At 53.4% G+C, this 23606-nt stretch overlaps 3 protein-coding genes across 3 annotated transcripts in view; 1 reads left to right on the forward strand and 2 right to left on the reverse strand.

Moving 5' to 3' along the window:
- DCTN1 (dynactin subunit 1) overlaps positions 1-13408 on the reverse strand; it is a 79842-nt gene extending 66434 nt beyond the window's left edge. Inside the window, exon 1 of the mRNA XM_063157832.1 lies at positions 13343-13408. The gene's annotated coding sequence lies outside the window, so the exon portion shown is untranslated. The remainder of the gene's footprint in view (positions 1-13342) is intronic.
- Positions 8176-18262, forward strand: LOC134418865 (uncharacterized). The gene is made up of 5 exons (XM_063157833.1): positions 8176-8748; positions 13664-13778; positions 15777-15929; positions 16022-16188; positions 16918-18262. Exons 3-5 carry the CDS (start codon positions 15779-15781, stop codon positions 18220-18222), a joined length of 1623 nt encoding a protein of 540 aa, XP_063013903.1. The 5' UTR covers positions 8176-8748; positions 13664-13778; positions 15777-15778; the 3' UTR covers positions 18223-18262.
- On the reverse strand, positions 18209-23606 carry LOC134418866 (retinol dehydrogenase 13-like). Its single transcript, XM_063157835.1, has 6 exons — positions 23450-23606; positions 22720-22959; positions 20397-20486; positions 19104-19292; positions 18720-18826; positions 18209-18630 (listed from the first exon to the last, which is right to left on the reverse strand). Exons 1-6 carry the CDS (start codon positions 23604-23606, stop codon positions 18442-18444), a joined length of 972 nt encoding a protein of 323 aa, XP_063013905.1. The 3' UTR covers positions 18209-18441.

A 23606-nucleotide genomic window follows, 5' to 3' on the forward strand; every position in this document is an offset into this window, starting at 1 on the left:
TGGTCACCAAAAAGGGGATTTGGGAGCCAAAATTCCATCCCCTGGAAGACTGACCAGGGGATTTGGGAGCCACCAGGACTGGCCACTGCCGAGGGGATTTAGGAACCACCAGGACTGGGCACTGCAAAGGAGATTTGGGAGCCACCAGGACTGGGCACTGCAAAGGAGATTTGGGAGCCACAAGGACTGGGCACTGCAGAGGGGATTTAGGAACCACCAGGACTGGCTGCTGCAAAAGGGGATTTGGGAGCCATCAGGACTGGCCACTGCAAAAGAGATTTAGGAACCACCAGGAGTGGCCACTGCAAAAGGGATTTGGGAGCCACAAGCACTGGGCATTGCCGAGGGGATTTGGAGCCACCAGGACTGGGCATTGCCAAGGGGATTTGGGAGCCACCAGGACTGGCCACTGCAAAAGGGATTTTGGAGCCAAAATTCCATCCCCTGGAACACTGACCAGGGGATTTAGGAGCCACCAGGACCGGCTGCTGCTGAGAGGATTTGGGAGCAAACACGAGTGGTCACCAAAAAGGGGATTTGGGAGCCAAAATTCCATCCCCTGGAACACTGACCAGGGGATTTGGGAGCCACCAGGACTGGTCACTGCAAAAGGGATTTGGGAGCCACAAGCACCGGGCACTGACCAGGGGATTTGGGAGCCACCAGGACTGGTCACTGCAAAAGGGATTTGGGAGCCACAAGCACCGGGCACTGACCAGGGGATTTAGGAGCCACCAGGGCTGGCCACTAACAAGGGGACTTGGGACCCACAAGCACTGGGCACTAACAAGGGGATTTGGGAGCCATCAGGAATGGCCACTGCCCAGGGGATTTAGGAGCCAACAGGACTGGCTGCTGCCAAGAGGATTTGGGAGCCATCAGGACTGGCCGCTGCAAAAGAGATTTAGGAACCACCAGGAGTGGCCACTGCAAAAGGGATTTGGGAGCCAAAATTCCATCCCCTGGAAGACTGACCAGGGGACTTAGGAGCCACCAGGACTGGCCACTAACAAGGGGATTTAGGAGCCACCAGAACTGGGCACTGCTGAGAGGATTTGGGAGCCACCAGGACTGGCCACTGCCCAGGGGATTTGGGAGCCAAAATTCCATCCCCTGGAAGACTGACCAGGGGATTTGGGAGCCACCAGGAGTGGGCACTGCCAAGGGGATTTGGAGCCACCAAGACTGGCCACTAACGAGGGGATTTGGGAGCCATCAGGACTGGTCACTGCAGAGGGGGTTTGGGAGCCAAAATTCCATCCCCTGAAACACTGACCAGGGGATTTAGGAGCCACCAGGACTGGCTGCTGCCAAGAGGATTTGGGAGCCATCAGGACTGGCCACTGCAAAAGGGATTTAGGAACCACCAGGAGTGGCCACTGCAAAAGGGATTTGGGAGCCACAAGCACTGGGCATTGCCGAGGGGATTTGGGAGCCACCAGGACTGGTCACCAAAAAGGGGATTTGGGAGCCACCAGGACTGGTCACCAAAAAGGGGATTTGGGAGCCAAAATTCCATCCCCGGGGACACTGCCCAGGGGATTTGGGAGCCACCAGGAGTGGGCACTAACAAGGGGATTTAGGAGCCACCAGGACTGGCCACTGCTGAGAGGATTTGGGAGCCACCAGCACTGGCCACTGCCAAGGGGATTTAGGGGCCACCAGGACTGGTCACTTCAAAAGGGATTTGGGAGCCACCAGGACTGGGCATTGCCAAGGGGATTTGGGAGCCACCAGGACTGGTCACTTCAAAAGGGATTTTGGAGCCAAAATTCCATCCCCTGGAACACTGACCAGGGGACTTAGGAGCCACCAGGACTGGCTGCTGCCCAAGGGATTTGGGAGCCACCAGAAATGGACACTGCAAAGGGGATTTGGGAGTCACCAGGATAAAGAACTGGGACAAACCACACAAAAGGCAGCTGGAAATTGGGAATTTCTCCCTGGGAGCAGCAGGAACTCCAGCAGAGTCACCTCAGGCCACTGCAGCTCCAGCTGCCTCCCCTCTCCTGCTGCTCTAAATGCACAAAAATCCACACCAAATTCTCCAAAAAGCTCCGCAGAGGATGAGCTCCTCAGCCTCAGATTCTAAAAAAAGTTTAAAATATTTGCAAAACCTGAATTATTTTATCCACAGAAGGAGAAACCACCTCCTTGCTTCCCTGCCAGAACCTGGGAGCAAATGTCACCTGCGTCACCTACTTACAGAGCCATGGAACAGTTTGGGTGGGCAGGGACCTGAAATCCCAAAAATTCCATTCCCCTGGGACACTGCCAGGGATCCAGGGGCAGCCCCAGCTCCCCTGGGCACCTGTGCCAGGGCTCAGCACCCTCACAGGGAAGGATTTCCTCCTAATTCCTAAATTGTGAAGGATTTCTGCTCTTCCTCTCCCCTGCAGGATCCTCCTGTGGGATCCTGGCAGATCCCAAAGGCAGCAGCAGAACAGGAGCCACACAAACACTTGCAGGGTGCTCCAAGGAGAGGCTGGAATGCCAAGAGGGAACTCAAATTCCAAAAAAAAAAACTTGAAGAGGAAACTCAAATTCCAGAAAGCTTGAAGACGGAATTTAAATTCCATAAAGTCTGAAGAGGGAAATCAAATTCCAGAAACCTGAAGAGGGAAATCAAATTCCAAAAAGCTTGAAGAGAAAACTCAAATCCCAGAAAGCCTGAAGAGGGAATTTAAATTCCAGAAAGACTGAAGAGAAAAAAAATCCAGAAAACTTGAAGAGGAAACTCAAATTTCAAAAGCTTGAAGAGGGAAACTCAAATCGCAGAAAACATGAAGAGGGAATTTAAATTCCACAAAGCTTGAAGAGAAAACTCAAATTCCAGAGAGTTTAAAGGGAATTCAAATTCCACAAAGCTGAAGAGGAAACTCAAATTCCAAAAGGTTGAATAGAAAGCTCAAATTCAGAAAGTTTGAAGAGGGAACTCTAATTCCAGAAAGCTTGGAGCTTAGAGGAAACTCAAATTCCAAAAAGCCTGAAGAGGGAAATCAATTTCCAGAAAGCTTGAAGAGGAAACTCAGATTCTGAAAGCTTGAAGAGGGAATTCAAATTCCAGAGAGATTGAAGAGAAAAAAATTCCAGAAAACTTGAAGAGAAAACTCAAATTTCAAAAGCTTGAAGAGGGAAACTCAGATTCCAGAGAACTTGAAGAGGGAAACTCAAATTCCAAAAAGATTGAAGAGAAAACTCAGAAAGCTTGAAGAGAAAACTCAAATTCAGAAAGCTTGAAGAGGAAACTTTAATTCCAGAAAGCTTAAAGAGGGAATTTAAATTCCAAAAATCTTGAAGAAGGAACTCAAATTCCAGAATGCTTGGAGAGGGAATTTAAATTCCAGAAAGCTTAAAGAAGGAAATCAAATTCCAGAAAGCCTGAAGAGAAAATTCAAATGCCAAAAAAGCTTGAAGAGAAAACTCAAATCCCAGAAAGCATGAAGAGGGAATTTAAATTCCACAAAGCTTGAAGAGAAAACTCAAATCCCAGAAAGTTTAGAGGAAATTCAAATTCCAGAAAGCTGAAGAGGAAACTCAAATTCCAGAAAACTTGAAGAGAAAACTCAAATTTCAAAAGCTTGAAGAGGGAAACTCGGATTCCAGAGAACTTGAAGAGGAAACTCAAATTCCAAAAAGATTGAAGAGAAAACTCAAATTCCAGAAAGCTTGAAGAAGGAATTAAAATTCCAGCAAGCTGGAAAGCTTAAATTCCAGAAATTTAAATTCCAGAAAGCTTAAAGAAGGAAATCAAAATCCAGAAAGCCTGAAGAGAAAAAAAATCCAGAAAATTTGAAGAGAAAATTCAAATGCCAAAAAGCTTGAAGAGGGAACTCAAATTCCAGAAATATTGAAGAGAAAACTCAAATCCCAGAAAACTTGTAGAGGGAAACTCAAATTTCAAAAAGCTTGAAGACAAAACTCCAATTCCAGAAAGCTCGATGAGGAAACTCAAATTCCAAAAAGCCTGAAGAGGAAACTCAAATTCCAGAAAGCTTGGAGAGGGAATTTAAACCCCACAAAGTTTCCTCTAAGGGCAAGGAAAAGCAGGAAATTGCAGCCATGGAATTTCAGCAGGAATTCCCAATGCCACCCCCTCAGAAAATGGGAATTCCTCGCTGCCCTTCCCACAGAGCTCTGGGAACAGCAGGAAAACCCCAAAACCAGGAAAATCTCAGATTTTGCTCCCAGGTGAAGCAGAAAAGTTGTTGTTAATTTAAAATAAAATTATGAACATCACACAGCTCCTGCTCCTCCTCAGTTGGAGTTTTCCACATTTAACTGAAGCACAAGGATTTTTTCCCCACGCAAACACAATTTTATAGGATCACAGGATGGTCACAGGGACATCAAAGGCCACCAGTGCCACCCCACCATGGGCAGGGACACCTCCCACTGTCCCACTGCTCCAAATCCCATAAAACCTGGCTTGGAACATTCCCAGGGGCTCCTCTGGGCACCCTGTGTTGGAAATCATGGAATTACAGAACAAAATCATGGAATTCTTGAAGCTGGAAAAGCCTTTTGGAATCCCAGAAATCCCATTAATCCCATTTCTAAACGTCCCAGGCACCACTCCCCACCTCCTGCTTGATTTAGGGTGGAAATGAAATCCTGAGGGGAAAAATCCTGAGCTGGGAAAAACCCCAAAGGATCCGGAACCTAAAGAAGGAGCTGAGGTGGGACAGGAGATTTGTGAGGAAGCTGAGGTGGGACAGGAGATTTGTGAGGGCCTGAGTTTTCTTAAGGGCCTGACCTGTGTTGGAAATCATGGAATTACAGAATAAAATCAGGGAATTCCATAAGCTGGAAAAGCCTTTTGGAGTCCCATTAATCCCATTTTTCTCAACACAGCAAAGTCCCAGGCACCACTCCTCACCTCCTGCTTGGATTTGGGGTGGAAATGAAATCCTGAGGGGAAAAATCCTGAGCTGGGAGAAACCCCAAAGGATCCTGGGCTTAAAAAAGGAGCTGAGGTGGGACAGGAGATTTGTGAGGGCCTGAGGGCACCACTCCCCACCCCCTGCTTGGATTTGGGGTGGAAATGAAATCCTGAGGGGAAAAATCCTGAGCTGGGAAAAACCCCAAAGGATCCTGAGCCTAAAGAAGGAGCTGAGGTGGGACAGGAGATTTGGGAGGGCCTGAGATTTGTTATGGGCCTGACCTGTGTTGGAAATGATGGAATTACTGAACAAAAACATGGAATTCTTGAAGCTGGAAAAGCCTTTTGGAGTACCAGAAATCCCATTAATCCCATTTCTAAACGTCCCAGGCACCACTCCCCACCCCCTGGTGGATTTGGGGTGGAAATGAAATCCTGAGGGGAAAATTCCTGAGCTGGGAAAAACCCCAAAGGATCCGGAACCTAAAGAAGGAGCTGAGGTGGGACAGGAGATTTGGGAGGGCCTGAGATTTGTTAAGGGCCTGACCTGTGTTGGAAATCATGGAATTACTGAACAAAATCAGGGAATTCTTGAAGCTGGAAAAGCCTTTTGGAGTCCCAGAAATCCCATTTCTCAACACAGCAAAGTCCCAGGCACCACTCCTCACCTCCTGCTTGGATTTGGGGTGGAAATGAAATCCTGAGGGGGAAAAATCCTGAGCTGGGAAAAACCCCAAAGGATCCTGAGCCTAAAGAAGGAGCTGAGGTGGGACAGGAGATTTGGGAGGGCCTGAGTTAAGGGAAAATGGGAAATTTTGGGAATTAAAGACCTCAGGAACACCCCAACAACCCCAAGGCTGCTCCACCCTTGCCACAACCTTTGGGTTTGGGGTTAAAAGAGAGGGAAAATTCCCAATTTTCCCCTAAACTCAGGCACTGCCATGTCAGGATGAGAAAGTGCCGGGATAAAGAAATCTTCCTGAGTCTGCAAAAAACGATTCCAGGGAAACACACCCAGATTAAATCTGATTTCAATTTCCTGCTGCCACCCACTGCACTCCCAGGGATTCCCAGCGCCACTCCCAGGGATTCCCAGTGCCACCCATGCCAATCCCAGGGAGTCCCAGTGCCATCCATGCCACTCTCAGGGATTCCCAGTGCCACCTGTGCCACCCCCAATGCCACCCATGTCACTGCCAGGGATTCCCAGTGCCACCCATGCCACTCCCAGCAATTCCCAGTGCCACCCATGCCACTCCCAAGGATCTCTTGTGCCACTCTCAGGGACTCCCAGAAATTGGTGTTGAAATTCATTGAAATTCATTTAATTCACTGAAATTAATTGAAATTCACTGGAATTCATTAAATTCATTGAAATTCATTAATAAGAAATTGGTGTTTAAATTCATTGAAATTCACTGAAACTCACTGAAATTCATTAAATTCATTGAAATTCACTGAAACTCATAGAAATTCATGAAATTAATGAAATTCATTGAAATTCACTGAAATTCATAAGAAATTGGTGCTGAAATTCATTGAAAATCACTGAAATTCACTGGAATTCATTGAAATTTATGGAATTAATGAATTTAATGAAATTCATTAAATTCACTGAAATTCATTAATAAGAAATCGGTGTTGAAATTCATTAAAACTCATTGAAATCTATTAATAAAAACTTGGTGTTTCAATTCACTGACCAATCAGATCTGTCTGTAAGAGTAAAAAGCTTCTTAAGACGGCATAAAAAAACAAAATAAAGTATAAAGAACAGAACAGTATAAAGTACAAACCTTCTTAATTAAAATAACAGAATAAAGTAATTAATCAATCTTCTAGAACCATCAAGGCAACACTAATTATTACCCAGCTACAACAAAAAACCCAATTTCAGCCAAAAAAAAACCAACTTAATGCTGTCCCCTCTCATCCTATCCGGGCTCCACCCGACCCCACCCTCCTGCTTCTCCTGATTTTCTCCTGATTTTCCCCGATTTTTTCACGATTTTTCCCCTGATTTTTTCACTATTTTTTCCCCATTTTCACCAATTTTTTTCCAGTTTTTTCCCCGATTTTTTCATGATTTTTTCCCAATTTCTTTCATGATTTTTTCCAGATTTTACCTCGATTTTGCCTGATTTTTTTTCACGATCTTTTAACGATTTTTCCCTATTTTTTCACTATTTTTCCCCAATTTTTCCCCTGATTTTTTCACGATTTTTCCCTGATTTTCCCCATTTTTTTCACTATTTTTTCCCAAATTTTTTCCCCAATTTTCTCCCGATCTTCTTTCCCCGATTTTCTTCTCCAATCTTCCCCCGATTTTTTCCCAATTTTTTCCTTGATTTTTCCCCGATTTTCTCTGATTTTTTCACGATTTTTCCCCAATTTTTTCTAATTTTTTCCCTGATTTTCACGATTTTCCCCCGATTATTTCACGATCTTTTCACGATTTTTTCCCCAATTTTCCCAATTTTTCCTGATTTTTTCACGATTTTTTCCCCCGATTTTCTTTCCCCGATTTCTTTTCCCCGATTTTTTCCGATTTTCTTTCCCCGATTTTTCTTTCCCCGATTTTCCCCCCGAATTTTTCCCTGATTTTTTCCCCAATTTTTTCCGATTTTTTCCCGATTTCCCCCCCGATTTTTCCCCAGATTTTTTCACGATTTTCCCCCGATTTTTCCCCAATTTTCCCCCTGATTTTCCCCCGATTTTTTCACGTATTTTTTCCATATTTTTCCTGATTTTTTCCCACTACATTTTCCGATTTCCCCGGTTTTTTCACGATTTTTCCCCGATTTTTTCCCCGGATTTTTTCATTATTCTTTCCCGCCTTTTTCCCGATTTTTTCACTATTTTTCCCAGATTTTTTTTTCCCGATTTTTCCCCAATTTTTTTCCCGGTTTTCCCTCGATTTTTCCCCGATTATCTTCCCCGATTTTCCCTGATTTTTTTCCCTGATTTTTCCCCAATTTTTCCCCGATTTTTCCCGATTTTTTCCCCGATTTTCTTCCTCCGATTTTTTCACGATTTTTCTTTCCCAATTTTTTCCCCGATTTTCTCTGGATTTTCTTTGCCCGGTTTTCTTTCCCGATTTTTCACTACTTTTCCCCGATTTTTTCCCGATTTCTTTCCCGATTTTCCCCTGTGGAGCTGCATGGGGCGCTAGGACCCACCCGGCGCTGCGGCTGCACCGCGGCACCACCGCAGCCCCCGCACCCTCCTCCTCCTCCTGCTCCTCCTTCCTCGTCTTCCTCCTCCTCCTGCTCCTCTTCCTCCTCCTCCCTCCTCCTCCTTCCTCCTCCTCCTGCTCCTTCTCCTCCACCTCCTCCTGCTCTTCCTTCTCCTTCCTCCTCTTCCTCCTGCTCCTTCCTCCTGGCTCCTTCCTCCTCCTCCTCCTTCCTCCTCCACCTTCCTCCTGCTCCTTCTCCTCCTCCTCCACCTTCTCCTTCCTCTTCCTCCTCCTGCTCCTTCTCCTCCTTCCTCCTCCTCCTCCTGCTCTTCCTTCTCCTTCTCCTCTTCCTCCTGCTCCTTCCTCCTCCTCCACCTTCCTTCTCCTCCTTCCTCCTCCTCCTCCTTCTCCTTCACCTCCTCCTCCTCCTCCTCCTAATTCCTCCTCCTCCTCCTCCTCTTTCCTCCTGCTCCTTCCTCCTCCTCCTCCTCGTCCTCCACCTTCTCCTTCCTCCTGCTCGTCCTCCTCCTCCTTCCTCCTGCTCCTTCCTTCTCCTCCTCGTCCTCCTCCTCCTGATCTTCCTTCTCCTTCCCCATCTTCCTCCTCCACCTTCCTCCTCCTCCTCCTCCTGCTCCTTCCTCCTCTCCCGGGATCGCTGCTCGGCCCCGCAGCCCGGCCCGACCCGCCGCAGGTCAGTGGGATCTCTCACGGGGTGAGGATTTAGGAGCTCGGGGGTCAGTGGGATCTCTCACGGGGTGAGGATTTAGGAGCTCGGGGGTCAGTGGGATCTCTCACCGGGATAAGCTGATTTAGGAGCTCGGGGGTCAGTGGGATCTCTCAGGGGGATCAGTGGATTTAGGAGCCCGGGGGTCAGTGGGATCCCTCACGGGGATCAGTGGATTTAGGAGCTCGGGGATCAGTGGGATCCCTCACGGGATGAGCGGATTTAGGAGCTCGGGGGTCAGGGGGATCTCTCACAGGATGAGCGGATTTAGGAGCTCGGGGATTCTCGGGAGTTTTTGGGGTGGAGGGAGCAGAAATTTCGGGGTTTGCAGCATCTCAAAGCCTCGGGTTTCAATTCCGAGGTTTCACCTTCATTCCCTGGTGCTTGAAGGGATTGCTGAGCTGGCTCTGCACTCGGAGGGTTTTGGGGAATGAGGGCAGGGAGAGGGGGGAAAGCAGGGGGGAGGGCATTCCATAATCCATGGACCCCAATCCAGCAAAACTTCAATGCATCAAAATCCCAATCCATGAAAAAACCCCAATCCATGAAAAAAACCCAAATCCATCAAAACTTCAATCCATCAAAATCCCAATCCATGGAAAAACCCAAATCCATCAAAAAAACCCAAATCCATCAAAAAACCCCAATCCATCAAAAAACCCCAATCCATCAAAAAACCCCAATCCATCAAAAAACCCCAATCCATCAAAAAACCCCAATCCATCAAAAAACCCCAATCCATCAAAAAACCCCAATCCATCAAAAAACCCCAATCCATCAAAAAACCCCAATCCATCAAAAAACCCCAATCCATCAAAAAACCCCAATCCATCAAAATCCCAATCCATGAAAAAAACCCAAATCCATCAAAATTCCAATCCATCAAAACCCCAAACCCCAATCCATCAAAAAGCCCCATTCCCTCAAAAAATCCCAATGCATCAAAACCCCAATCAAAACCGTGTTCCCTCAAAAAAAAAACCAAAAAACCCATCCCTGCAAAAAACCCCAATCCATCAAAACTTCAATTCATCAAAACCCGATTCCCTCAAAAAAAAAGAAAAAATACCCAGCCCATCAAAACCTCAATTCATTAAAAAGCCCCATTCCCTTAAAAAACCCCAATGCATCAAAATCCCAGTCCATGAAAAAACCCAAATCCATCAAAACCCCAATCCATCAAAAAAACCCAAATCCATCAAAACCCCAAATCCATCAAAATCCCAATCCATCAAAACCCCAAACCCCAATCCATCAAAACTTCAATCCATCAAAATTCCAATCCATCAAAAAACCCAAATCCATCAAAACCCCAAACCATGAAAAAAACCCCAATCCATCAAAATTCCAATCCATCAATACCCAAATCCATCCAAACTTCAATTCATCACAATCCCAATCCAACAAAAAAACCCCAATCCATCAAAACTTCAATCCATCAAAACCCCAATCCATCAAAAAAAACCCAATCCATCAAAATTCCAATCCATCAAAAAAAAAATACCCAACCCATCAAAACCTCAATTCATTAAAAAGCCCCATTCCCTTAAAAAACTCCAATGCATCAAAACCCCAGTCCATGAAAAAGCCCCAATCCATCAAAATTCCAATCCATCAAAAAAAACCCAAATCCATGAAAAAAACCCAAATCCATGAAAAAACCCAAATCCATCAAAATTCCAATCCATGAAAAAAACCCAAATCCATGAAAAAACCCCAATCCACCAAAACTTCAATTCATCAAAACCCAATTCCCTCAAAAAAAAAAGAAAAATACCCAACCCATCAAAACCTCAATTCATTAAAAAGCCCATTCCCTTAAAAAACCCCAATGCATCAAAACCCCATTCCATGAAAAAACCCAAATCCATCAAAACTTCAATCCATCAAAATTCCAATCCATCAAAAAAACCCAAATCCATGAAAAAACCCCAAATCCATCAAAATTCCAATCCATGAAAAAAACCCAAATCCATCAAAAAAACCCAAATCCATCAAAATCCCAATCCATCAAAAAAACCCAAATCCATCAAAATTCCAATCCATCAAAACTTCAATCCATCAAAACTTCAATCCATGAAAAAACCCAAATCCATCAAAACCCAAATCCATCAAAATTCCAATCCATCAAAAAAAACCCAAATGCATCAAAATCCCAATCCATGAAAAAACCCAAATCCATCAAAACTTCAATTCATCACAATCCCAATCCATCAAAAAAACCCCAATCCCTCCCAAAAATCCCATTCTAACAAAACCCCAATCCATCAAAACCCCATTTCTTCAAAAAACCCCAATCCTTTAAAACCTCATTACTTCTAAAAAAACCCATTTCTTTAAAAATCCCCATTTCTTCAAAAAAAAAAACCCCAAATCCCTCCAAAAACCCCAAATCCCTGAAAAACAGAGCAGAGCTCTGCACCCCTCAGGCCCTGCAGAACCTCCCTGAAATCCTATAAATCCCATAAATCCCACAAAATCCCATAAAATCCCTCATTTCCCCTTCAAATCCCCTAAAATCATCAATTTTGGTGCTTGATCCCAAAAGCTCCAAGTTTGGGAACGGAGGGAGCAAAAAGAAATCCCAAAATCCCAAAAAAAACCCCAAAATTTCCAGGAATTCTTTGGGATTTTTGAAAACCCTACAAGAAAACCCCAAAAAACTGCTGGAAATTGGGGTGGGAATTTGGGATTTCTCAGTGGGATTTGGGATTTCTCAATGGAAATTTGGGATTTCCTGTGGGGATTTGGGAATTCTCAATGGGAATTTGGAATTTCTCAATGGGGATTTGGGATTTCTCAACGGGATTTGGGATTTCCCAGTGGAAATTTGGGATTTCTCAGTGGGATTTGGGATTTCTCGGTGGGATTTGGGATTTCCCGGTGGGATTTGGGATTTCCTGAAGGGATTTGGGATTTCCTGAAGGGATTTGGGATTTCTCAGTGGGATTTGGCATTTCTCAATGGGAATTTGGGATTTCTCAATGGGATTTGGGATTTCTCAGTGGGATTTGGGATTTCTCAATGCAAATTTGGGATTTCCTGGTGGGATTTGGGATTTCCCAGTGGGATTTGGGATTTCCCAGTGGGGATTTGGGATTTCCCAGTGGGGATTTGGGATTTCTCAGTGGGATTTGGGATTTTTCATTGGAAATTTGGGATTTCTCAATGGGGATTTGGGATTTCCTGTGGGGATTTGGGATTTCTCAGTGGGATTTGGGATTTTTCATTGGAAATTTGGGATTTCTCATTGGGAATTTGGGATTTCCCGGTGGGAATTTAGGGTTTCATTATTGGGAATTATTTTTTGGCTATTAATTAATGGGAGTTGATTATTGGGAATTAATTAACGGGAATTCATTGTTTATATGGGGTTAATGAGGGCAGGGTCACACAAAATCCCAAAATCTCCTGGACTTTGAGTGGGAATTTCCCACATTAGCACCCTTAATGAGCTCCCCCTAATTAGCCCGGGTGTTAATTAGCTCCAGGCTGGGTCATTGCCACCTTGTCAATCCCACACCTAAATCCCATCATCACTGACCCCTCACGCAGAACCCAAACTGCCCTAAATCCCCCACAAAATCCTTAAATCCCCCCAAAACAGCCCTAAATGCCCCTAAAATCCCCTAAATCCTCCCCAAACAGCCCTAAATGCCCTCAAAACACCCCGAAATCCACCCCAAGACCCCTAAATCTCCCTGCAGACCCTTCCACCACCCCAAACTACCCCTAGAAACCCCTAAATCCCTTTTCAAATGCCCCTAAATCCCCCCAAAACATCCCTAAATCACCTCCAAACAGCCCCGAATCCCCCTGAAACCCCTACAGACTCTCCCACAACCCCAAAAAGCCCCAAGCAACCCTAAATGGCTCAACACACCCCTAAATATGCTACAAACAGCCCAAAATACCCAAAAAAAAAAACCCTAAACCCCTTTCAAATAGTCCTAAATGCCCCCCAAACAGCCCTAAATCCCCACATTTACCCATATAGACCCTCCCAGAAACCCTAAATGCCCCTAAAAACATCTAAACCCCCCCAAAACAGCCCTAAATGACTCAACACGCCCCAAAATGCCCCCAAAGACCCCCCCCAAGACACCCCCACACCCCATAAACAGCTCCCAGCCCCTAAATACCCCCAGATCCAACCACACAGCCCTAAATCGCCCCCACAACCACGTCAGGATGCCCCAAAACCCTTTTAGACCCCATAAACCCCAAATCTCTCGTGCATCCCTCAGAAAAACCCCATAAACCCTTCACAAATCTCTTGTGCATGCCTCCGTACACCCCTAAACCTCCTCGAACGCCCCTAAATCCCCTAAAATCCCCTAAAATCCCCTTTAGCCACAGGCAGATCCTTTGAACCCCCTCAGAGCCCCCCAATCCCCTCACGGAACCCCTCAGAGCCCTCACAACGAAGGACCCTCGGCCTCGCACCGCCACCGCCGTTCCTCCCTGCGTCTCTCCCGCCTCAAATCCACATCTCCCGCCCCAAATCCGCATCCCCGCCATTCCCGGGAGCCCCCGACCCCCCTCAGGCCTCCCCCGGTACCTCCGGCCCGGCCGCTCCCGGTACCGTCGACCCCGCCCGGTGACAAAGCCCCCGCGGGCTGCCCCGCGCTATGCCTGACTCATCGGGCACCCCCGCCCTGCCTGTATGGCCGCGCTGGGAGTCAGGCAGGGCTTTGGGCAGCCCGGGAGGGCAGTAAGGGCGGAAGGTAACAAAGCCCCCGCGGGCTGCCCCATGCTATGCCTGACTCATCAGGTCCCCCCGCGCCCTGCCTGTATGGCCGCGCTGGGAGTCAGGCGGGGCATTGGGCAGCCCGTGAGGGCAGTAAAGGCGGAAGGGTCTTCACGCTTTGCGCATGCGCAGTGAGCAAAGTGAAGGCGGCGAAAGTGATGGCGGGGCCAGGCCCGGGGAGGAGGATGAGGAGGAAAAGGAGACGGAGGAGGAAGCAACGCGGCGGGACGGGATCGAGCGGCTCTCGGTGAGTGCTCCCGGGCTGGCGCGGCTCGCCCGCAGCAATTGGGGGGTGGCGGGAGGTGTTGCCATGGGAACGGCGTGGGTGTTCTTGGGGTTTGGTTGGGGTTGGGTTCTGGTCGCGGTTCTGATTGGGATTTTGGGGTTTGGGGAGGGGAGCGGGCAGAGGGGACCCCAAAGTGCGGGGGGGGTCTCAAGGTCAGCGAGGGTCCCCAGTGGAAGGGGCCGATGGAAGGGGGGAATTGCCTCCCTTGGGATTTCCCTGATGGACCCGATCCGGAACCTCCGGGAAGGGTTTGGGCCCGTCCCCGTGATCGCTCCCACCCCGTGTCCCGTCCCCGTGTCCCGTCCCCGTGATCGCTCCCACCCCGTGTCCCATTCCTGGTGTCCCTTCCCCAATGTCCCATTCCAGTGTCCCATCCCCGTGTCCCATTCCTGGTGTCCCATCCCCAGTGTCCTATCCCCGGTTTCCCATCCCATGTCCCATTCCCTGTGTCCCATCCCGTGTCTCATCCCCACTGTCCCGTTCCCGGTGTCCCATTCCTGCTGTCCCATCCCAATGTCCCATCCCGGTATCTCATTCCCGATGTCCCATCCCAATGTCCCCTCCTGGTGTTCCACCCCAATGTCCCATAACCGCTGTCCCATTCCTGGTGTCCCATCCCCGTGTCCCATCCCGTCTCCCATCCCAATGTCCCCTCCTGGTGTCCCACCCCAATGTCCCATTCCCAATGTCCCATCGCCTGTGTCATATCCTCACTGTCCCATCCCCGGTGTCCCATCCCCAGTGTCCCATCCCCGGTGTCCCATCCCCAGTGTCCCATCCCAATGTCCCCTCCTGGTGTCCCATCCCTGGTGTCCCATCCCCGGTGTCCCATCCCCAATGTCCCAGTCCTGGTGCCCTATCCCCATGTCCCATCCCAATGTCCCCTCCTGGTGTCCCATTCACTGTGTCCCATTTCCAATATCCAATCCCATTGTCCCATCTTAATGTCCCCTCACAGTGTCCCATTCCCAGTGTCCCATTCCCAGTGTCCCATTCCCAATGTCCCATCCCCCGTGTCCCGTTGCTGCCCATGGCAGTTCCCATTGGACCTTGCCCCGGTGACAGTGACACGGCCCTGCCCTGGTGACGGTGACAGTGACAGTGACACGGCCCTGCCCTGGTGACAGTGACAGTGACACGGCCCTGCCCTGGTGACAGTGACAGTGCCACCTGGCCCTGCCATGGTGACAGTGACAGTGACAGTGACACCCAGCCCTGCCCTGGTGACAGTGACAGTGACACAGCCCTGCCCTGGTGACAGTGACAGTGCCACGGCCCTGCCCTGGTGACAGTGACAGTGCCACGGCCCTGCCCTGGTCTCTCCCCGTGTCCCAGAGCTCTCTCCCTGTTCCTCAGCCGCTCCCTGGAGGGGCTTTCCCCATTCCCGGGGGTCTCCTCCTGTCCCACCACCGGCTCCTTTTCCAGTACCTGAACTTTTTTCCCCATTTCCCATTTTTTCCCCCATTTCCCAATTTTTTCCCCATTTCCCAGGGCTCTTTCCCCATTTCCCATTTTTTTTTTCCAATTTCCCAGAGCGCTTTTCCCCATTTCCCCGTTTATTTTTTCCCCCTGTCCCAGGGATGTCCTGGTGGCACAATGCCCACAGTGACTGTCCCTGTGCCCATGCAGGGATGCCCCAGCGGCGGGCATTGCCCGTGGTGGCTGTGATTGTCCCAGGGATGTCCTGGTGGCACAGTGACTGTCCCTGACTGTCCCTGTGCCCATGCAGGGATGCCCCAGCAGCGGGCAGTGCCCACGGTGACCTTGCTGTGCCTGCAGAGCCTGGCCCATTGATGTCCTGGTGGCACAGTGGCTGTCCCTGACTGTCCCTGTGCCCTGCAGGGATGCCCCAGCACCAGGCAGTGCCCACGCTGACTGTGCCTGTCCCTGTGCCCTGCAGGGATGCCCCAGCGGCGGGCAGTGCCCACGCTGACCGTGCCTGTCTCTGTGCCCACACAGGGATGCCCCAGCGGCGGGCAGTGCCCACGCTGACCTCGCTGTGCCTGCAGAGCCTGGCGCAGCACATGCAGAGCCTCTGGGCCAAGGACTACAGTGACAATTACCTGGACGAGTACCAGTTCCGCTTCCTCGTGGGGCCCTTCAACGACCTGGGTGAGCTCTGGGGGTGCCCCGTGGCACCGGGACCCCCGTGGGGGGTGGCAGGGGGCGTCCCCATGCCCGGCTGACCCCGCTGTGCCCCCCAGACTGCGGGCTGGTGCAGGAGCTGCTGCGGCTGCTGGGCACGAGCCGGCGGCTGTCGAGGGCGGCGCTGCACCTGCTGCTGCTGCCACACCTGCGCCAGCTCAGCCTCACGGCCTGCCCGGGCCTGGCCAACAATGCCCTGGGGCACCTCGTCGTGCTGCGCTGCCAGGTGGGCACGGGGCAGGGCTGGGAGAGAGGGCGGGGGGATGGGGGTGCCCATTGTCCGTGGGGTAATGGGGTGACGGCACTCTGGGGAGCAGGGCTGAGGGGAAGGGGGAGTGGGGCTGGGTGTGACCCCCTCTAGGGGATACGGTGGCACGGGGGTGCCCATCCTTTGTAGGGCTGGGGGTGCCCACCTTCCGTGGGGTAAGGGGGATGGAGCTTGGGGTGGGTGCCCACCTTCCGTGGGGCAGGGGGTGACGACACTCTGGGAGTGCCAGGGTGTGTGGGGCAGGGAGTGAGGCTGGGTGTGACCCCCTCTAGGGGATACAGTGGGACGGGGGTGCCCATCCTTTGTAGGGCTGGGGGTGCCCACCGTCCGTGGGGTAAGGGGGATGGAGCTTGGGGTGGGTGCTCACCATCCCTGGGGCAGGGGGTGACAACACTCTGGGAGTGCCAAGGTGTGTGGGGCAGGGAGTGAGACTCTCTAAGGGGATGAGAGAGTGGGAAAGGAGTGCCCATTCTTTGTGGGGCTGGGGGTGCCCACCTTCCATGGGATAAGCAGGTTAGAGCTTGGGGTGCCCACCATCCATCGGGCTGGGGGTGCCATCATCCCTGTGCCAAGGCGCTGGGACAGTGGGAGCACACGGTGCCTGCCCACCCTCTCCGAGTCTCGCAGGGAGTGAGGCTGGCACAGCGCGCCCTGCCCGCCCCTGAGGCTGTCCCCGTGTGCCCGCAGGGTCTGACGGTGCTGGATGTGGGCGGCTGCGGGCGCCTGTCCCCGGCCGTGCTGGTGGACGTGGCCGAGGGGCTGCCCCGCCTGCGCCGCCTGGGGCTGGCCCACACCCAGGCCAACCTGCAGGTGCTGTCGGCCGTGGGCTCCTGCTGCCGCCACCTGCGGGAGCTCGATGTCAGCGGCTGCAGGAAGGTGACCCCGCGCGCCCTGCGCCACCTGGGCTACGACCCCGCCGAGCGCAGCCCGGGCTGCCCCGCGCTCCGCGTGCTGCTGGCCCGCGACCTGGAGCACGCCGGGGACGGCGACGCGGTGGCTGCCGTGGCCTTCCTGCTGCTGGCGCTGCCGTGCCTGGAGGTGCTGGCACACGGTGCCCTGCAGGATGCCCTGTGCCTGCTGCGCTCGGGGCAGCTGGGTGGCACCGAGGACTCGGAGGGATTCCCCTCGCTGGAGGAGCTGGCGCGGAGCCGGGGGGCGGCGGGGGAGGGAGCCCCGCTCACGCTGCCCCTGCGGCAGCTGGAGGAGGTGCGGGAGGACGCCCTGAGCGCCGTGCACGCCGTGTGTCCCCAAGCCGAGGAGCTCAGCGTGTGGCTCGGGGACAATCCCGGCTCCTCGGGGCTCCGGGAGCTGCAGGGCTGGCGTTGCCTGTCCCGAGTGACTCTGGGCTGCTCTGGGCGGCACGGCCGGGCGCTGGCAGCGCTGCTGCCCCTGGCGCAGAGCCTGGGCACCCGCCTGCGTGCCCTGACCCTGCACGGCTTCACCTGCTGGGACCCTCTGTCGCTGCCCGCCCTCCTCGCCAGCTGCCCCGGCCTGCAGAGCTTCACCGCCGAGCTGGAGGCGCCACCAGACCCCCACGCCCACCAGGAGCCCCCCGAGGAGGAAGAGGAGGAACCCCGTGCCCCACCACCGCGCTGGGCCACCGACCTGCTGCCCCGGGGGCTGCCCCAGCTCCAGAGCTTCACGCTGAGCCTGGCCGGGCCCCTTCCAGCCTCGCACGGGCCCGTGCTGAGCTCCACGCTGGCCTCGCTGCTCTGCGGGGCCCCCCAGCTGCAAACCCTGCGCCTGCTGGCGCTGCCCTTCCCGCTGGACTCGGTGCTGGAGCCGGCGCTGCCGGGGCTGCGGGAGCTGCGGGAGCTGTCGCTGGCCGGGAGCCGCGTGTGCCCGGGCACCGTGTGGCACCTGCTGGGCACCGAGGGGCCCCTGCGGCGCCTGGAGCTGTCGCGCTGCCCCGACATCCACCGGCGCGACTACGACGGCTTCCTGCACCAGGTGAGGAAGCAGCGCCTGGAGCTGGACATCACCTGGGAGTAGCGACGGGGTTTTTAATAAAAGTGTCGCTGTCACAGCTGGACAGCACCGCGTTGTCCCCTCGGCAGCACAGGGCGAGCAGAGCAGCAGTGTCCCTGTGCTCCCGTTGAGGGGTGACATCCCGGCGGCTCAGCCCCGCTCTGTGAGCCCTGTCAGCCGCTCCGACGCCTCCCAGAGCTTCCATGTCCCCATTCCCGTGCTGAGAGGTGACATCCCGGTGGCTCAGCCCTGCTCTGTGAGCCCTGTCAGCCGCTCCGACGCCTCCCAGAGCTTCCGAGCCAGGGCAGCATCGCGGGCCAGCTCCGAGGGCAGCGCCAGCCGGCAGCTGCTGTCGAAATATTTCCCGCTGATGCCCTCGGCTTCCTCCGAGATGGAGCAGAAAATGGTGCTGGCAGCGCCCTGCTCGGGTGACTGTGGGGAAATGGGGGTGAGGAGGGGGCTGGCACCACCCTGCCACCCACCCTGCTGCCCCCGGGATGGGCAGGACCGGCCCCACTCACCTTCATGAAGGGCCGGAGGAGGGCGAAGAGCGCCCGCACGGGCCGGCTGAAGTGGCGCATGATGCTGGTGCTCACCACGCCCGGGCTCAGCGCGTTGGCCGTCACCCCTGCCAGGCCACACCGTCAGCAGGGTAGCACCTCAGGGACCCCAAATCCCACCATACCCAGGCTCAGCGCATTGGCTGGCACCCCTGCCAGGTCACACCATCAGCAGGGTGGCACCCCAGAGACCCCAAATCCCTCAGGAAGCAACGGGAGCAGCCCCCAGCCTGAACTCCCACCCTTGGGGCATCCCAGCGAGTCTCTCAGACCCCCCAGCTCTGCCGGCAGCCCCTGAGATCTGGCACAGGGAGTTGGCACAGGGTGGCACGGCCCAGCACCCACCTGTGCCCTGCAGGCGCCGTGCCAGCTCGGCGGTGAAGAGCACGTTCATCAGCTTGGTGCTGTTGTAGGCGGCGTCGTGCCCGCCCGGGCGCCGCTGCCCCGTCAGGTACCCGCTGTCGGCCGTGCCCACGCTGTGCCGGAACGACGACACGTTCACCACCCGGGCGGGCGCCGAGGCCTTCAGCAGCTCTGCGCCAAGCAGGGGTTGGTGTTGCGGTGCCACGCCGTGGTTTGCATCAATACCCCTGATAATCCCCTGCCAGGTGTGCCAGTCTCCTCTCCTGACCCCTCCCAGCACTGTCTGTCAGTCCTGGCATTCCAGAAGAGAATTGGCAGAATTCAAAAGATGCCTCCAGCCCTGGGGGGCATTGGGCCATCCAGGTGTCCCTTGAGAGCTCCTTCTGTGTACCTGGTTGGTGGCTCCTACCCTTTCCCTCCTCCTCTCCCTCAGGTAAAAGAGCAGCCACGTGTTTTGGGGAGTTCTGCTGGAGGAGTTGTTGGATTCAGAGGCCTGAGGGCCACAATAAAGCTCTGGATCCAAACCCTCCAGCAGAACCGACTCCTTCCCTTCACCATCACCTTAAAGCTCTCTGCCAGAGAGAAACCTGAGGAGCAGATCCTCTATGAGAGGAAGCTCCATCCCACCACCACCAGAGCCCCAGCATGTCTGGACTTCTCTCCACGTGCTCAGCTCCAACATCCAGCCGGCCAAAAGTGTCTCTGGGGTGAAACACCACACATCCAGCCGGCCAAAAGTGGCTCTGGGGTGAAACACCACACACCCAGCCAGCCAAAAGTGTCTCTGGGGTGAAACACCACACATCCCACAGCCAAAAGTGTCTCTGGGGTGAAACACCACACATCCAGCTGGCCAAAAGTGTCTCTGGGGGGAAACACCACACATCCAGCTGGCCAAAAGTATCTCTGGGGTGAAACACCACACATCCCTGGCCAAAAGTATCTCTGGGGTGAAACACCACACATCCCACAGCCAAAAGTGTCTCTGGGGTGAAACACCACACATCCAGCCGGCCAAAAGTGTCTGTGGGGTGAAACACCACACATCCAGCCGGCCAAAAGTCTGTCTGGGGTGAAACACCACACATCCAGCTGGCCAAAAGTGTCTCTGGGGTGAAACACCACAGTGCCGCTATTTGGTTCGTGCCAGACAATCCAAGGCACATCCCTCCAACTATATTGGTAATTATACCAATAATGACCAATTATTAATTGGTAATTACACCAATGTGGAGTCCCCAGAGCCCCCCTGACTCCCCCAAGCCCTGCACTCACCCAGGAGCAGGTTGGTGAGCAGGAAGTGGCCCAGGTAGTTGGTGGCGAAGGTTTGCTCCAGTCCTTCGGACGTGATGGCGAAGGGCAGCCCTGAAAGGAGGGTGGGTGAGGAAACCCAGGGCACTGGGAATATTTAATATTTCTGTGTCTGCTCTGGGGTGCCCTGACCCCAGGGCAGCACTGACTCTGACCCTCATTCATGGAGAAAGTTTCCTAGACTCCAGAATAGACTGGAATCCACAAAAGTGTGAAATAGATTACAGAGAGCAGTGTAGGTGTATCACTGGGTGAGAAATTTGGGGTTTGGGATTTTTAGTGTGTTGTGGATGGCAGCAAGATGGAGGGCACAGGGTGTCATCCTGGGTTTCTTCTTCATGCTGCTTCTTCCTCCTTCTTCTTCTTGGGTTTGGGTGGCATTTTGTAATTGGGCAGAAAAGTCCATGTTAGGATCAGTTACTGGGTTAAAAGGGAAAATAATCCAGGTGTCAGCTCTTAATTGGATAATTTAGTCTTAAAGGACCTTATAACAGGAGATTGTTGGCCATGTTGTGCCTTCCAATGAAAAACTGCCCAATTCACAGTAGTGAGATTGTTTTACTGATAAGAAATAATAAACACCTGAGTCTGAACACAGAATCCCAGAATGATGAGGTTGGAAGAGACCTCTCAGATCATCCAGTCCAACCCATGCCCTCACAACTTACCCAGACCACAGCACCAAGTGCCATGGCCAGGCTTCTTTAAACACATCCAGAGATGGTGATTCTACCACCTTCCTGGGAAAAGCATTCCAGTGCTTTATTATTCTTTTGGTGAAAAATTTCTTCCTAATATCCAACCTGTACCTTCCCTGATGTAGCTGAACGCTGTGTCCTCTGGTTCTGTCAGAGACAGACCCCAGCTGTCCAAACCTCCCTTCAGGAAGGTGTAGAGAGCAATAAGGGCACCTCTGAGCCTCCTTTTCTCCAGGCTGAACAGCCCCAGTTCCTTCAAATGTTCCTCACAGGGTTTGTGTTCCAAACCCCTCACCAGCCTTGTGCTTGAGCATCTCAAACTGAAGGGACAAAACTGGACACAGCATTCAAGGTGTGCCCTCACCAGTGCCCAGGAAAAGGGCAGAATGAGCTCCCTGTTTCTGCTGGGCACAGAATTATTCAAGGCAAGAATGAGCTCCCTGCTGCTGCTGGGCACACCATTCTACAAGGGCAGAATGAGCTCCCTGCTGCTGCTGGGCACACAATTCCTCAGGGGCAGAATGATCTCCCTGCTCCTGCTGGGCGCACCATTCTACAAGGGCAGAATGACCTCCCTGCTCCTGCTGGGCACACCATTCTACAAGGGCAGAATGAGCTCCCTGCTCCTGCTGGGCACACCATTCTACAAAGGCAGAATGAGCTCCCTGCTCCTGCTGGGCACACCATTCCTCAGGGGCAGAATGACCTCCCTGTTCCTGCTGGGTACACCATTCTTCAAGGCAGAATGACCTCCCTGGTCCTGCTGGGCACACAATTCCTCAGGGGCAGAATGACCTCCCTGCTCCTGCTGGGCACAGAACTATTCAAGGCAAGAATGACCTCCCTGCTCCTGGTGGCCGCACCATTCCTCAGGGCCAGAATGACCTCCCTGTTCCTGCTGGGCACACAATTCCTCAGGGCCAGAATGACCTCCCTGTTCCTGCTGGGCACACAATTCCTCAGGGGCAGAATGACCTCCCTGCTCCTGCTGGCCCCACCATTCTACAAGGGCAGAATGACCTCCCTGCTCCTGCTGGGCACACAATTCCTCAGGGGCAGAATGACCTCCCTGCTCCTGCTGGCCTCACCATTCTACAAGGGCAGAATGAGCTCCCTGCTCCTGGTGGCCCCACCATTCTACAAGGGCAGAATGACCTCCCTGTTCCTGGTGGCCCCACCGTTCCTGACCCAGCCCAGGAGCCATTTGCCTTCTTGGCCCCCAGCGCACATTTCTGGCTCATGTTCAACCAGCTGTGGACCAGCACCCCCAGGTCCCTTTCTGCCTGAACACTGTCCCCAGTTTGTAACACTGTAGGGGATTTTTGTGCCCAAAAGGTAGAATTCTCACTCAGACTCATTAAACTCCATGCTGCTGCACTCTGCCCATCCATCCAACCCATCTGAGTCTCTGTGCAGAGCCCTCCTTCCTTCCAACAGGTCAACACCAGCTCCCAGCTTAGAATTACCGTCTGAAACGCCTTCAGTGCAGACAGACAAACGGACAGCTGGTGCCCCCATAGTGGGGCAGCGCCGTGGGCATCGGGACGGGGCTCTGCGCCCCTGGAGGGTTTTGCCCGGTTGGCACCTACCGGTGACTCCGGCGTTGTTGACCAGCACGTCCAGGCGCGGCTCCTCCCGCAGCACGGCGGCGGCGAAGGCTCGCACCGAGGCCATGCAGCCGGTGTCCAGCAGCCTCAGCAGCACCGCCGGGTTCCCGGTGGCCGCCCGGATCTCCCGCACGGCCTCCTGGCCCCGCTCCGGGCTCCGGCACGCCAGGATGGTGCGGGCATTGCGGCGGGCCAGCTCCATGGCCACGCACTTGCCGATGCCTGCGGGACATGGGGAGGGTGTGGGGGATGCCAGCCGCGTCCCGTTGGTCCTTTGGGGTCGGTGTCCCCGGGTTTGGGCAGCCCCTGGCACAGCCAAAACGGCCCAACAGGGAATGGAGGGCGCTGGGGAGGGGATGGAGCCCAGCTCGTGTGGGGTCACTCTGTCCCTAAATGTGTGTGGACGTCCCAACCCCAGCCTGGGGGTCCCAGCAGCGGAACAGAGGTGGGAGCAGTGTCCCCACCCCTGGTGTGACATGGTGGCCGTGGTGGCCTTGTCCGTCAGTCATTGACAGTCCCGAGTTAAGGAAGGTGAGCAGGGGGCACCAGGAGCACGCCGTGAGTGCCCAGGGGTGGCCACCAGCTTCTTCTGCAGCCAAAGCGGGGACTGGGGTCCTGGGCTGGCCAAGGGACACCCATGTCCCCTGCAGGTCACCCCGCAGCCATCACGCCGCCTCCCACACGCGTGTCCCCGCCGTCCCTCCCTGCTCACCGCTGTTGGCTCCGGTGACAATCACTGTCTTGCCCGTCAGGTCGGCGGGACACTTGCGGGGGTCCCAGGGGCTCCTGCGGGTGGCCCGGAGCAGCAGGGCCAGCAGCAGGAGCGGCAGGAGCCACCACGGGGGGCTCAGAGCCCCCAGCAGCTCCAT

Source organism: Melospiza melodia, chromosome 5, assembly GCF_035770615.1.
Source record: "Melospiza melodia melodia isolate bMelMel2 chromosome 5, bMelMel2.pri, whole genome shotgun sequence".
Taxonomy (NCBI): Eukaryota; Metazoa; Chordata; class Aves; order Passeriformes; family Passerellidae; genus Melospiza; species Melospiza melodia.

What these genes read in the sequence shown, in the direction of transcription:
- LOC134418866 (XM_063157835.1), bottom strand. Translation starts at nt 23,606, where the DNA reads ATGGAGCTGCTGGGGGCTCTGAGCCCCCCGTGGTGGCTCCTGCCGCTC. An exon ending in TGTCACCGGAGCCAACAGCG is followed by an intron (nt 22,960 to 23,449) that starts GTGAGCAGGGAG and finishes CATGTCCCGCAG; the next exon opens with GCATCGGCAAGTGCGTGGCC. An exon ending in CAACAACGCCGGAGTCACCG is followed by an intron (nt 20,487 to 22,719) that starts GTAGGTGCCAAC and finishes CCCTCCTTTCAG; the next exon opens with GGCTGCCCTTCGCCATCACG.
- LOC134418865 (XM_063157833.1), top strand. Translation starts at nt 15,779, where the DNA reads ATGCCCCAGCGGCGGGCAGTGCCCACGCTGACCTCGCTGTGCCTGCAG. An exon ending in GGGGCCCTTCAACGACCTGG is followed by an intron (nt 15,930 to 16,021) that starts GTGAGCTCTGGG and finishes TGTGCCCCCCAG; the next exon opens with ACTGCGGGCTGGTGCAGGAG. An exon ending in TCGTCGTGCTGCGCTGCCAG is followed by an intron (nt 16,189 to 16,917) that starts GTGGGCACGGGG and finishes GTGTGCCCGCAG; the next exon opens with GGTCTGACGGTGCTGGATGT.